The 12,393-nt window shown below is 35.6% G+C and overlaps 1 protein-coding gene across 2 annotated transcripts in view; it reads right to left on the bottom strand.

The window, feature by feature from the left end:
* Positions 1-1,021: 1,021 nt before the first annotated feature.
* Positions 1,022-12,393, bottom strand: part of WAPL (WAPL cohesin release factor) — a 67,453-nt gene continuing 56,081 nt past the window's right edge. For both annotated transcript variants that reach the window (XM_006915452.2, XM_006915453.2), the window contains exons 14-19: positions 12,251-12,366; positions 11,711-11,875; positions 9,507-9,714; positions 7,225-7,313; positions 3,656-3,751; positions 1,022-3,354 (exon numbers count right to left, since the gene is read on the bottom strand). In XM_006915452.2, the coding sequence (XP_006915514.1) occupies positions 3,289-3,354; positions 3,656-3,751; positions 7,225-7,313; positions 9,507-9,714; positions 11,711-11,875; positions 12,251-12,366 (740 nt within the window). In that variant the 3' untranslated portion in view covers positions 1,022-3,288. The remainder of the gene's footprint in view (positions 3,355-3,655; positions 3,752-7,224; positions 7,314-9,506; positions 9,715-11,710; positions 11,876-12,250; positions 12,367-12,393) is intronic.

The raw sequence follows: 12,393 nt of genomic DNA, 5'->3' as shown, positions 1-12,393 counted from the left end.
CTACATAAAGTTACTAATCTATACATCCACTGTCAGAAGACCATTAATTGACAGTGAATCCTTTTCTGGTCCTTCCTTCTAATGTAAGAAAAAAATCTAAGGGCTGTGTTTAAATGATCATGAAGTTTGTTCCATCTCCCCACTGCTTTATTAGTCACTACCAAGATATTAACAAATACCAATTTTGGAAACACTTTTAGAGATTTACTGTTAAAGTAAATCAAATTCAATGACCTCAGCGATATGAAAGGCATTAATTATTCCAAGTGTCTGAAATAGTCACAGTATTCTGTGTAAAGTTTAGAACATTTATATTTCCCAACAGAGTAAAAACAGAATTGGTTGATAAAAGCTACCATTTAGCAAGACCTAAGTTTGGAACACTATGCTTCACATTGCATTGTCTTAATTTTCACAACTCTTGAGGTAAAGACATTTGAGTAAACAGGGTATAAATTCAGAAATTTGCTCAGTCAATAAAATAAACATCAGCACTAATATTCAAAATTCATGTGTGTGATTTAAATCTTTCTATATCCATAGCCTTCACTTTTAAATGTTTATACTGTGTTTATGTAAAAGGGGAGAGTAGATGGAACTCCCAGGAGAGGGGAAAAGAAGGTTGAGGAATCCACTTGTAGTAAATGCAGGAAACTTAAAGGTTCACAGGTAAGAAGAAACTGAAAAATCTAGGAAGCAGCTGTAAAAACTCAAAAGCAAAGCAGTTTGGGGTCATATTCAGAGACGCAAGACTAAAGCAACTTAGCAAACACACTGAGGGCCTAACTACATAACCAGAAAACCACTATCTCTAATGAACCTGAGTTACTGAGAGCTGACATTCTTCAGTATAATTAAAAACAAGGAAAATTGCACGCGTTTAACAAAAATTGGTTAAATTTTTATGTGTATGCTGAAAATGTGAAAATCACTTGACACTTCGTGTTTCCCAGTAGTCAGCTGTATCATGAGACTTCTTCCTCCACAACAGTTCAAATAGACTTATGTTAAAGACAACATGTGTATTGAAAGTAGCAATTTTATTTGAGTTAAAATTATTTACAAAACCCAAAGACATACTTCATGAAACTGGTACAAACTATTTTTTTCCTGCCGTTGGCTTTTGCTCCAAAGATCACAGCTGAGAAATACTGTATAAAATAAAAATAAGATTGGATTCAGAAAAGTACTCTACTGTTCTAATTTCCAACTGGTAGTATTTACAGAAATATTTACAATGGAAAAAAAGGTTACTTTAAAACTTTAATTTGTAAGTCAGCCTCAAGTACCCTATAATGCAGAGTTCTCTGAGGGTTAAAAACACACAAATGCACTGCAGTTGGTGAGGTGTTTTCTCCCCCACAACCACCCCCAAAATCTGCATCTCTATCAGTGCTTGACAATTAGTATTATATTTAAATAACAAAACAAAAACTGTTAAACACTGAGGTAAATCAATTCTCAAATGATTACCAGTGTAACAGAAAAATGTAGTTCGCCCTGATTGTTCTCATTCAAATGTTTTATATTTCTTACCACCTGCCACAAGTTTTACCAAAACTCTGTTCCTTTTCCTAAATCCAATTATTAATAAATATCAATGTATTTTAAAATAATTAAGCAAAATATATCTAATTCAATTTTACGGATTTCATTTATCAATATGGTTTTAAAAGAGTTCACTAAGCTCAGGGCAAATACAACCTAAGTCTTTCCCAAATTACACTGGCATACTATGCTCTCAAAAGGTGATGGGTAGGGTCAGGGTGGGTAAGAGGAAGAAGAAAACAGTTTGCCTGGAACCAGTTACTTCCTTATAGATTTACCAACAATCTGCATTATCAAAAATAGGAAGACATTAGAAGGCAGCCACTGCATTAAAAAACATTACAGCTGGCACTGATACAAGAGCCCCGATTTGTCACTTTATACAAGGAAATAACAAAGTCTAAATGAGTAAAAATTAGACTTTTAGCTATTTTCCCCAGTACACACCAAACTAATATTTTTATGGCTTCAAGTTTTACAAATCCAATGAAGAAACATGATATAACTACCTGAAAGGTATTTAAAAGTATTAATGAAATAGATCTCTGGAAAGCCTGTATTCAGACCCAATCAATTAAAAGAAAAAAAATGTATAACGAGTGGTCTGAACAATAACACAAGAAAAATTTTGCAATGTTGTGAAATTAAATATATAAAATGTTTTATGTGTTCCATGACTGTTTTTCCAAACAACACACTGCTCTATGAACTAAGGATCTGAATGAAAAAAAAGACCTTTTTCTACACCAGCAATTTAAGGCTTTGCGTTTATGCATTTGATCCTGTCACTCTATAGGAGAATATACACGTTATCTGGAAACATGAATTCCACATTGGTGTTTTAGCTTCCTTATATTTATTGTACTGAGCATTATTAGAAAATATATCTAGAGAGTTCTCCCTTAAAACTTAATGTTTCAAGAGCCTCCCCTAGCATTAAACATAAACTACCCTGGGTTTGTCTATTTTGCTTCATCCTTTAACAGGGCACATCATCTTATATAATAGTCCCTCAAACTGTCATTTGTTTTCTTAAGTCTATAGCTATGACTCATGATGGTATCATAATGAACATGGTCATGGTCTGAAAAGTGAAAAATAGTTCGACAACCCAAATCAAATCAAGAATAAAAAAATATGCTATTAATCCCTTGTGTCTTTGGATTCCATCTAATTTTAAATATAGACAGTAGTTCAGGGAACAACAACAAAAAATTTCACAAAATTATTAAAAGCTTTATTTACGATTGGAATCATTCAACAAAAAAGCAAAAGCAAATGAGCCTGAAAAAGGAACTAAGCTGTTGTCTAGAATGTCCTCAGAACATTCGATACCTCAGTAGCTAAGCTGCCTTTGCACCTGGCTGGCATGACAACAGTGGCTCAACATACACAGCAGTTGCACTAACAGCAGCACAAAATTTCCCCTTAAAACTTGCCCAGAATAAAGCAAGAGAACAAGGGGAGAGTATAAACTCTGCCAAAATAAGTGTATTTAAATACTGCATGGAATTAACAGCCTGAACCTTTTCTCTTATTTTTGATAGTTGCAGATTGATGTAGTAACTGTCATTTAGCAAATGCAGAATGCATGACGAAGAAATCAGGAGGCCTTAAAAATCCAAACGTGAATGATACTGATGAATGTTCTTGGTGTATCTTCAAGGACTTCTTTCATGACTTTTCTTTGTCTAAGAATAGCTCCAGCATTACCGAGCACCTGAAGCAAAGGTAAAGCAGCTAGCAATGTTCCAAGTATTCAATCACTCTAGAGATAGATTTCTGGCCTGTGGTTCCAACAGCACACTGAAAAGGGGAGGGTGGGGCAGGAAGAAAAGAAGTAACAATATTTTACAAATTTTAAAAAGTATTATATCAAAGCTTAAATATTTTTAGCTTTCCTAAACTGAACACTGACTCAAAACACACTGAGATTAAATTATGGTTTTGATAATGTAGTTGTCAATATATCTTAAAAGAAATAGAGTACAATTATTAAAAGAGAATCCCTTTTTGCTTCCGCTCACTATTGCCACATTATTTTTATTTATACTGTCATTAATGTATCATATGTATATTTAAAACCATAGAAGCTGCAACTACTTACAGTAAGATTCATAAAGCTCAGGAATTTTTTGAGCATCTCTGTCATTATTGAAAAGTCTCCTTCTGGGAGATATTCCCGTACAGTGGTGACATTGATCTGAGTTAACAAAGAAATACTGGTTAGGGGGCAGGAAACATGAACGGGCACCTTGCACTGTATTGCTGGTTTTGACACACATCCTGTTCCAAACATCTATACAGTCCTCGAACTCCTTTGGTTAATACACAATTTCCTTTTCCACGCTCCTCAACTCTGCTTGCACATGTGTGTTCCTATTCCCTACCCCATCCTATCCACAGAAAGAAAAAAGGTAAAGCTGGTAAAAGGCTACAAAGAAACATGTGTACAGATTTACTTTTGTAAAAGCCCAGAAAAATGCCTGAAAAAAACAAAACGTGCTGGAGGAGGAGGGTAGTGGTTGTCGTGGTATGGATATGGATGGATTGGGAGGGGGTGGTGATGGGGGTGGGGGTGGTGTGTGTGTGTTAGGAGAGTGAGGAAAAGGAGTGTAGACTTAAAATGTTATACTTCAGAATGCTTAATTATATAAAAAGAAAAAGATTAAAGAAAATTCCTCATGTTCCAGAGCTGAATTCAACTAACTGTGCAGACTAAGAATTAACTAGATCTTTCCAAAGGTAATCTAGCAGTGGTCCCCAACCTTTTTAGCACCAGGGACCAGTGCACCTATGAGAATCTAATGCCTGATAATCTGAGATGGAGCTGAGGCAGTGGATACTAGCATTGGGTAGTGGCTGCAAATACAGAAGAAATTTCGCTTGCTAGACTGCTGCTCACTTCCTGCTGGTGTGGCCCGGTTCTTAACAGGCCAAGGATTGATACCAGTCCACGGCCCAAGGGTTGGGGACCCGTGTTCTAGATCATCAATGAAAAGGACAATGTCGGCAAGCCAGGAGAGGTTAAGGTGTTTGCCTTCATTGTTAGCAAGAAGCAGCCTAACTATATATAAACCAATCTGTTATAAGGAAAATACATGACCTGCTTTAAAAACTGTTCTATTTCATTTGTGTTTTAAAAATGCTTGTAAGGTTCATAAAGAATGAAAGGAAAAGCTCTTCTAAAAAGGGTCACCTATAAGAATATGAAAATACGTTGGGGGACAAATTTGCTACCAGTCCACTCTCCCTTTTTTTATATTCTTCTATCAGGTACCTTTGAAATTATAAAGCAGCAAAATAATGGTACAAATACAATTTCAGAAAAGATCTCATAAAAACGTTGCTAAAACAACCATGTGCTAAAAAGTATGTAGTATCAATCACCCATATTCCAAGTGAACCTCCCCACCAAAAGCCACCATAGGTCCCCAGCTGTGAGCTGGAATACAAATTTACTCCTACTGAGTAAAAAATTCTTGTAGCTAAAAACACTTGAGATTTTACAAAATGTTTAAAAAATCTACTTAAGTGGAAAATATACGGGTAACTACAGTTAAAGGAAAGCTGGATTTAAGAATGTCTTTAACCAATTTCTAGGGAAGAGGCATGATAGTCCATTAGTGGGAATAGTGCAGTAGGTATAAAAAGAAAAGGTGTGAAACTGTATGGCCTATTTGGGAAATTTAGAAAGTACTCAAGGGATATGACTGATTTAGAAACTGGAGTAACAGTTTTAAATTTGGAATCTTGCGGCAGTGAACAAAATCATTTCCTAAATGATGGTAGGCCACAAAAAATTGTTAAGAGAGGAGTTATGCGATCAGATGTGCTCTTAAAGAAGATAGCTATCATACAAGTGTGCAAGATTTCAGAAATGGAGAGTCAAGAAAGCAGGAAGGCCAGCGAGGAGACTGACTACTTCATGCACCACATGCTTGGTGGGCAATGAAAAATGACACCAAGTCTCCTGGGATTCCTAAGCATGACGCCTGTCACCATAAAGCAGCATTTACTATATACAACCACCTGCTTCCTGGTCTTTTCCACACAGACATAGAGCAAACCAATTTCCTTCACATTTTGCAGTATCACCTTGTGTTTTAGGTTAATCATAATGATCCCAAAGCAACAAAGACATCTGGGCTCAATGAATTCACAACATTCCCCACAACATAGAGACCTTATCATCTCTTTAAAGATGAAAGATATAAATGAATAGAAATTTATTAACATAGGAAAGATGCCCCAAGATAACCACACGAGGTAATAAAACAAGTTAATTCCAAGAACCTTATTTAAGAAAGAACATGACTGAAACTAGGGTGCACAAAATAGAATACCCGAAAATCTTTAAATTTAAATTGTATGCCCATTGTTTTTGGTTGTTTTTGAGACTTGCCTCTTCCTCCTTCCCTTTGCTAGATTTGTTTCTCATTTACCCTTAATCTCTGGATTTTAAGGAAATGAGGAAAAGGGCTGAGCTGAAGAGATTCCCAGAAAGGGAATAAAAATTCCCCAAAAGGGCCTTCAGAGCCATGATGAGAACTTTGCTCTTGATCTTGAAAGCAGTAGTGCCAGCAAGGATCACAGTGAAGCAGGCTAGTATCAGATAAGAGCCTGACTACAATATAAACATGAAAGAGACAGACAAGAAAGATTCAGAAAAATACACAGTACAATTGAATACATTAAAAAAAAAAAAAAGGCAATACAGAAACTCAACAGCAAACATGAAGACATGTAGGTGGGTGGATAGACCCACAGCATGAGTGCCTTTCCTAATAAAGCCTTTCACATAATTGTGTTCTTTTCTTCCAATTCTTCAGCTTCAGAAAAGCTAACTTTCCCACTCTACAGTAGACCTCCACTCTTTCTTGCTTCCTGAATGCCCTTGCTTCTAAGGAAGAAAACCTCCCTTTAATTTTAAAACTTGACTCTTTTAATGGACTTTTTCCTTAAAAAAAAAAAAAAAAATCCCCTTGACCCCCAAATTATACCAGACTGTCCCAAAGGCCCAAACCATCCACGTCTGTGCTAACTCGGCCCAATTATCTAGATGCTCATTCTTCTTTTAGTTAAATCATGATGATCTAAATCTCACATACCAACCCTGTTTTCCTGGCCAGTGAATACTTCAAACAGAAGCATGTGAGCCAGTGTTGGCCAAGATGAGTAGTGGGTGTGGAGGGATCCGAGGGGGGAAAAAAACATTGCTCTTAAAAAGAAATTTACAGGAAGAGTCCACCTTCTTCTTCTGGACATTATTTAACTAGATGAGACAAGTAGCTAGAGCCAGAATGGGGCCATAGGGTGAGCTAGCAAAGAACAAGACAACATGCAGAGGATGGCTGAGTTTAAAGACAGAAATTATCTGAGTCCTTGATATCACTGAGGCTAGACTTCCCCATCTTAAGTCAGCTGAGCACAGGTTTTATATATGCTCTCTTTTTCTTCAACCAAAGGCATGTGAGTTGATTCATCACTCATTAGTCAAGAACTTTTATCATTAAACTAATATGCTCTTACTTTGGAATGTACCTTTAGAAGTTCACCAAATAATCAAGTTTTTAACATAAGGGAGGAAAAAAGTAATAAATTAGTTAGATAAGGATATGATGCTGTCGTAACAGAATCTTTTTAAAACACATAAAACACCGAACTATTACTTACTGGACTCTCCTGGCAGAGACACCCGAGAAGCAGCGCTGTGTATGAAGCCACAATGCAATCCTCCATGTGTTTGCCAGCATGCTGAAGGGCTAAGAATATTTAAACAAAAAACTGTTAACAGTACATTAAAAAATAAAAACCCAAGAAACTAACAACTTAGTTATTTTTTAAAATTTATTTATTTAAATGAGTTTCAAGTATACAGTGCATTGATTAGACATCTATGTAGTTCATAAAACGATCCCCCCTAATTGCTCCATTCCTTCCTTAGTTATCTTTTCTACAAAACTGTTAAACGTTGATAAATGGTGCCAGGAAAATGGGTATCCACAGAAATTAACAAAAAATAATTCAAATGGAAGATGGACCTTAACGTAAGAGCTAAAACCATAAAACTCTTAGAAGAAAACACAGACTAAATCTTTGTGATCTTGGGTTAGGAAATGGTTTCTTAAATACAACACAAAACCCACAAATGACCCCAAAAAAAAAGACTGCATCAACCTTAAACCTTGTGTTTGAAAAGACACCATCAAGAAAGTGAAAAGACAAACCTCAGAATATATCTGCAAATCATGTACCTGATCAGGGTCAGGTATCTAGAATATATAAAGAAAATTTGTACGACAATAAAAAGACAACTTAATCTAAAATATGGGACTTGGAATAGTTATTTCTCCAAAGAAGATATGTAAATGACCACTAAACATGTGAAAAGATGCTCAATACTATTTATTCTTTAGAGAACCGAAAATCAAGTGACATATACCTTCACACCCACTAGGATGGCTAAAATAAGAGACAACTGTTTGTAAGGATGCAGAGAAACTGGAAAACAAATTTGGCAGTTTCTTAAAATATTAAACATAGAGTTAACGAATAATCCAGTAATTCTACATTTGGGTACATACCCAGAACTGAAAATATGTTTACACAAAAACTTATACATGAATGTTCATAGCAGAATTATTCATAACGACCAAAGACAGACACAAACCCAAATGACCATCAACTGATTAGATAAATGAAATGTGATAGGTATATACAATGGAATATTATTTGGCTATAAAAATGAATTAAGTACTAAAACATGCTATAACATAAACGAATACTGGAAACATTAGACTAAGTCAAAGAAGCCAGTCCATATATTCAAAGGACCATATATTCTATTATTTAATTTATATGAAATGTCCAGAATAGACAAATCCAGAGACAGAAGTAGGTTAGTAGTCTCCAGTGGCTAGGGGAGGGGAAAACAGGGGGTGATGATAGACAGTGGTGATGTTTATATAACCTTGTGAATATACTGAAAACTACTCAACTGTTTAAAAGAGTGAATTTATCTTGTTATGGAGCAGCCATGGGGCCGCTCAAGGTCTCTAAGGATAAGTCCCTGATGTTCACCAAGAAAAAAGGGTGAGGACACACATCCACACCAAGAGAAAGAGAGGAGCACAGAGCAATGTCCTTGCAGCCCTGAGGAAGGCAGCAGCCAAGGACTGAGCCCCATCCCCCTTTAATAAAGCCTTTTCAGGAAAAAAGAAAAAAAAAAAAGAAGACTGCTAAGCAACCAAAACTATTATGCCAAAGAAAACATCAAAACTTATAAAATGAGAAAATGAAATAGATTTCTTACTTCAGAACTAAGGACATTAGATTTGGGGAGCAGTGGGCATAAGAGACTAGACTCAGAATCAAATATTGCTGGTGCTTGCTTCCTAGCTAAGTGAAGCTAAACATATTTCTTAAATTTCATGACTTGAGTGGCATGAAGTTACAAATGGCTATTTTGCAGTAAATTAAGTATCACAGTTCCTGACAAGAGTAATGTTTGATTACTGAGGACATTACCTTCAGTGTATTCCTTACTGTGTTTGCTACCACCTACATACCGTTTGAAAACCATTACTGTAATTTATGACAAGAGATCTCTGTTTATAAGTGAGGCCATTAAAAGAATCTTGAACTTTCAAAACTGTAAAACCTTTAGGAGTCATACTGTTCAGCCACTTCTCTTTACAGGTAAATAAAGGAAGGCTGGCCAGAAAGAAAGGCAGACCCTTCCTGCACTGCTCATGTGCATTCCTCATTGCCAGGAAGCCAACAAAGAACTCCTAGGAACAATGAAATAGCAAAGCTTGTCTGCACTGCACTAGAGGCCATAAAATAATAGATGAAATAAAAGATTACGAGAAAACATAAAACTATATTAAAACTATATTCTGGAGAAAAAATAAGCCATTATTTTCAATTTGAATACACCACTCAAGATAAAGTACCTTTATTGAGGTCAAGTTCTTCATCATCCTCTTCCTTCTTATGTTTCTCTTCTGTACCATCAGTCTTTTCAGTTGATACCCACTGTATTTCTCCACTTGTTTCTTGCCACTCTCCACTCTTATCATGCTGAGTAGTGGGAGCATCTTTGATCAACTCATCTGTTTTACTTTCTGCCAACTGGGCGGCTCGCTCTCGCTCAAGGAATAGCTAATAAAAATTATTTTTGAAGATCATTAAAAAGAGATCATCAACCAATAAGTATGTACCCAAATATAAGGTTAATTCTGTTTTTAAATACCACTAACTTCTAGGAAGTATATTGTCTGATAAAAAGTTTAAGTACCAGTAAAAGTGCCTGCTCTAATCATCCTTGCTTGACATCCTATTGAAGGCCAAAACAAAGTTATAAATGTTGTTGGGATTTAATCAAGTAAATTAAGTGTGTCTGCTAATGATACACTTAACAATACAGGCACTTTAATTTACATAATACTGACAGGAAATTCAAACAAAAAACACAAACTTGATTAAAAATATATATATATATTTTAACTCAAGCAGACTGGATATATTAACTGAAAGGAAGAAAGAACACCGAATAAAACTACATAATATTGGTAAAAAGTAACACAGCTTCTTTAAAAGAAATGTAAAGAGATAAGAACCAGTAAAAGTAAAAAGCGAAAGAAAGGTCTCAGAGAAAGACCCAGAACTGGATCTCAACTAATATTATAAACAATGTATTATAAACAATGTAAGTACAATTGTTAATAGGAGTACACAATAAAAACTAAGTCAAAAAGGAATACACTAAATTCCTTGTCTTTATTTTATCTTCCCTGTGTTGGTACAGTGCTCAACATACAGAAAGCATTTAATATACTGATATGATTAGGGAAAAACCCCAAGTTACCAGAGACAACTGAAGAGATATCTGAAAATCAAATGCTAAGTAGATGTCAAAGAATTGCTTAGTATATACAACAGGGGTATATAAAATTTAATACCCTTAAGAAAAATAAAATTTAAGTTTTATATAAAGCTGTACTTCTTAAAATTGGTTCGAAGGTCGCCAGGAGTCTCCCAAGTTCATTTCAGGGCACCTGTGAGGTCAAAATTGCATTCATAATGATATGAAGAGGTCAACTGACTTCTTTCATTCTTTCATGATTGTGCAGTAGAATTTTCTTCCAGAATCTACATGCCATTTGATATTATTGCTCTCATGGCTAATGGAATAAATGCCTAGGTTTCACTATTTTCTCAGTTTTGATTTCTAATTCAGTAAATATGGAAAGATAGAGCATACATAAACCAAAATTATTTGGAGTCTCTAATAAATTTTAAGAGTATAAAGAAGTCTTGAGATAACATTTGAAACAAGATTGACGGGCTCGTAGTTATGATTCAGGAAAAGGTCAAGTTGTTGTGGATTACTTTTTGAAGACACAAGTTCAAGCATTATTAGTTTCAAAAAGGCCAAAAGGATTAACAGGTTAGCAAAGGCTTTGGAAACAATGAGAAGGATGGTTCATTATCACTTCTGAACATAAGTGAACTGTCATTTAAGGAACTGATAAAGGTAGCTAGGAACCTATGAGACTGGCAAAAAGTAAATTTGTAACGCCCAACATTGTCAAATAACAAGAACTGACATAGGTTTTGGGGGAAGGATAAATGGAAGGGGGGAGTGAGTGTGCGTTTAGTGATTGAGTTGGGGTGAGTGGAGACATCAATTTTAAATATACATATTCTTACACAATTCCTAAACCAGGAAATTACTCCACAGACATTGAAAAGTATGGCCCAATATTTTGGTACACATTGTCCTGGCCAAAGAATAGACCAGTAAGAAAATGCTGGAGGACTTAAAGTAGATGGGCTAGAGTTTGAGTCCTAATTTGTTAATAATATATTTTTGATTCATTAACAAATATGGCTTTTTTCTGCTTTTCACTAACAATGCCTAAGGAGTGACTGTAACAGTTGAAGATAGTCAACAGAGTAAAGGTATTCATTCTAACCCAGTGTACCTCTCACTGAACTGAACTGGTGGTGACAGTGGAAATAGAATGAGACCAAGAGAGGGGTGGGGAAAGGGAGGGAAAGGTATGAGGACAGGGGAGGGGAGGAAGTGAGAAGATGCAACTGATAAGGAAACTGAACAGATGCAACAAACTGAAGGTATTAAGTTGTTGCTTACCTGCACTAATGCCTGAACGGCATGAACTTGTCCAGCTATCCTTAAACTATCATCTCCTTCTCCACTACAGAAGGAAGAATCAAAAGAACACGATGTTTCCATGTTGACAAGACAGTGCCGATTCCGAGCACTATACTCTACTAGGTTTATCAGTAGACCTAAGCCCTACAAAAATTAAAACATGCATATTATCACAGGTGAGAATTAAAAGCAAATGAACACACTATATATAACTCTTATTGGCAGCTAGAAATCTAATCAGTGTTCTACCATCTACAAAATGGTTAAAAACAAATATGTAAGACAATGGTCTCCACAAAGAATGGTTTCATCACTTTTTTAAAATCACCATTATTCTTATATTTTTTATTTTTACTTAGGGCCCTCATGGCTTTCTTTTGTACAATAAGAGGTATGTTCATAAGGAATCCATTGAAACCCATAATACAATGAACAAATGGTTCTAACCCCAAAACTAAGATGAAGTTTTTATCATCTTAGTAAGTCAAATATTCATTTCTGAACATCACTTCGACTCACCAGCACTCGAATGTCAAATCTTTGCTCCTGAGGTAGGTACTTTGGAACCTGAAGCACACAGTTCATTGCTGTGCCAATCAAGCCATCTTGTTCTCCTGTTTTGGTGCTGCCCCACTCTAAAATAGGAAATAGAAAGAAAATGA

The sequence above is a fragment of the Pteropus alecto genome, unplaced genomic scaffold (assembly GCF_000325575.1).
Source record: "Pteropus alecto unplaced genomic scaffold, ASM32557v1 scaffold155, whole genome shotgun sequence".
Classification (NCBI taxonomy): domain Eukaryota; kingdom Metazoa; phylum Chordata; class Mammalia; order Chiroptera; family Pteropodidae; genus Pteropus; species Pteropus alecto.
Note: the sequence above shows the minus strand (reverse complement) of the source record. Positions and strands in the feature narration are given on the sequence as shown.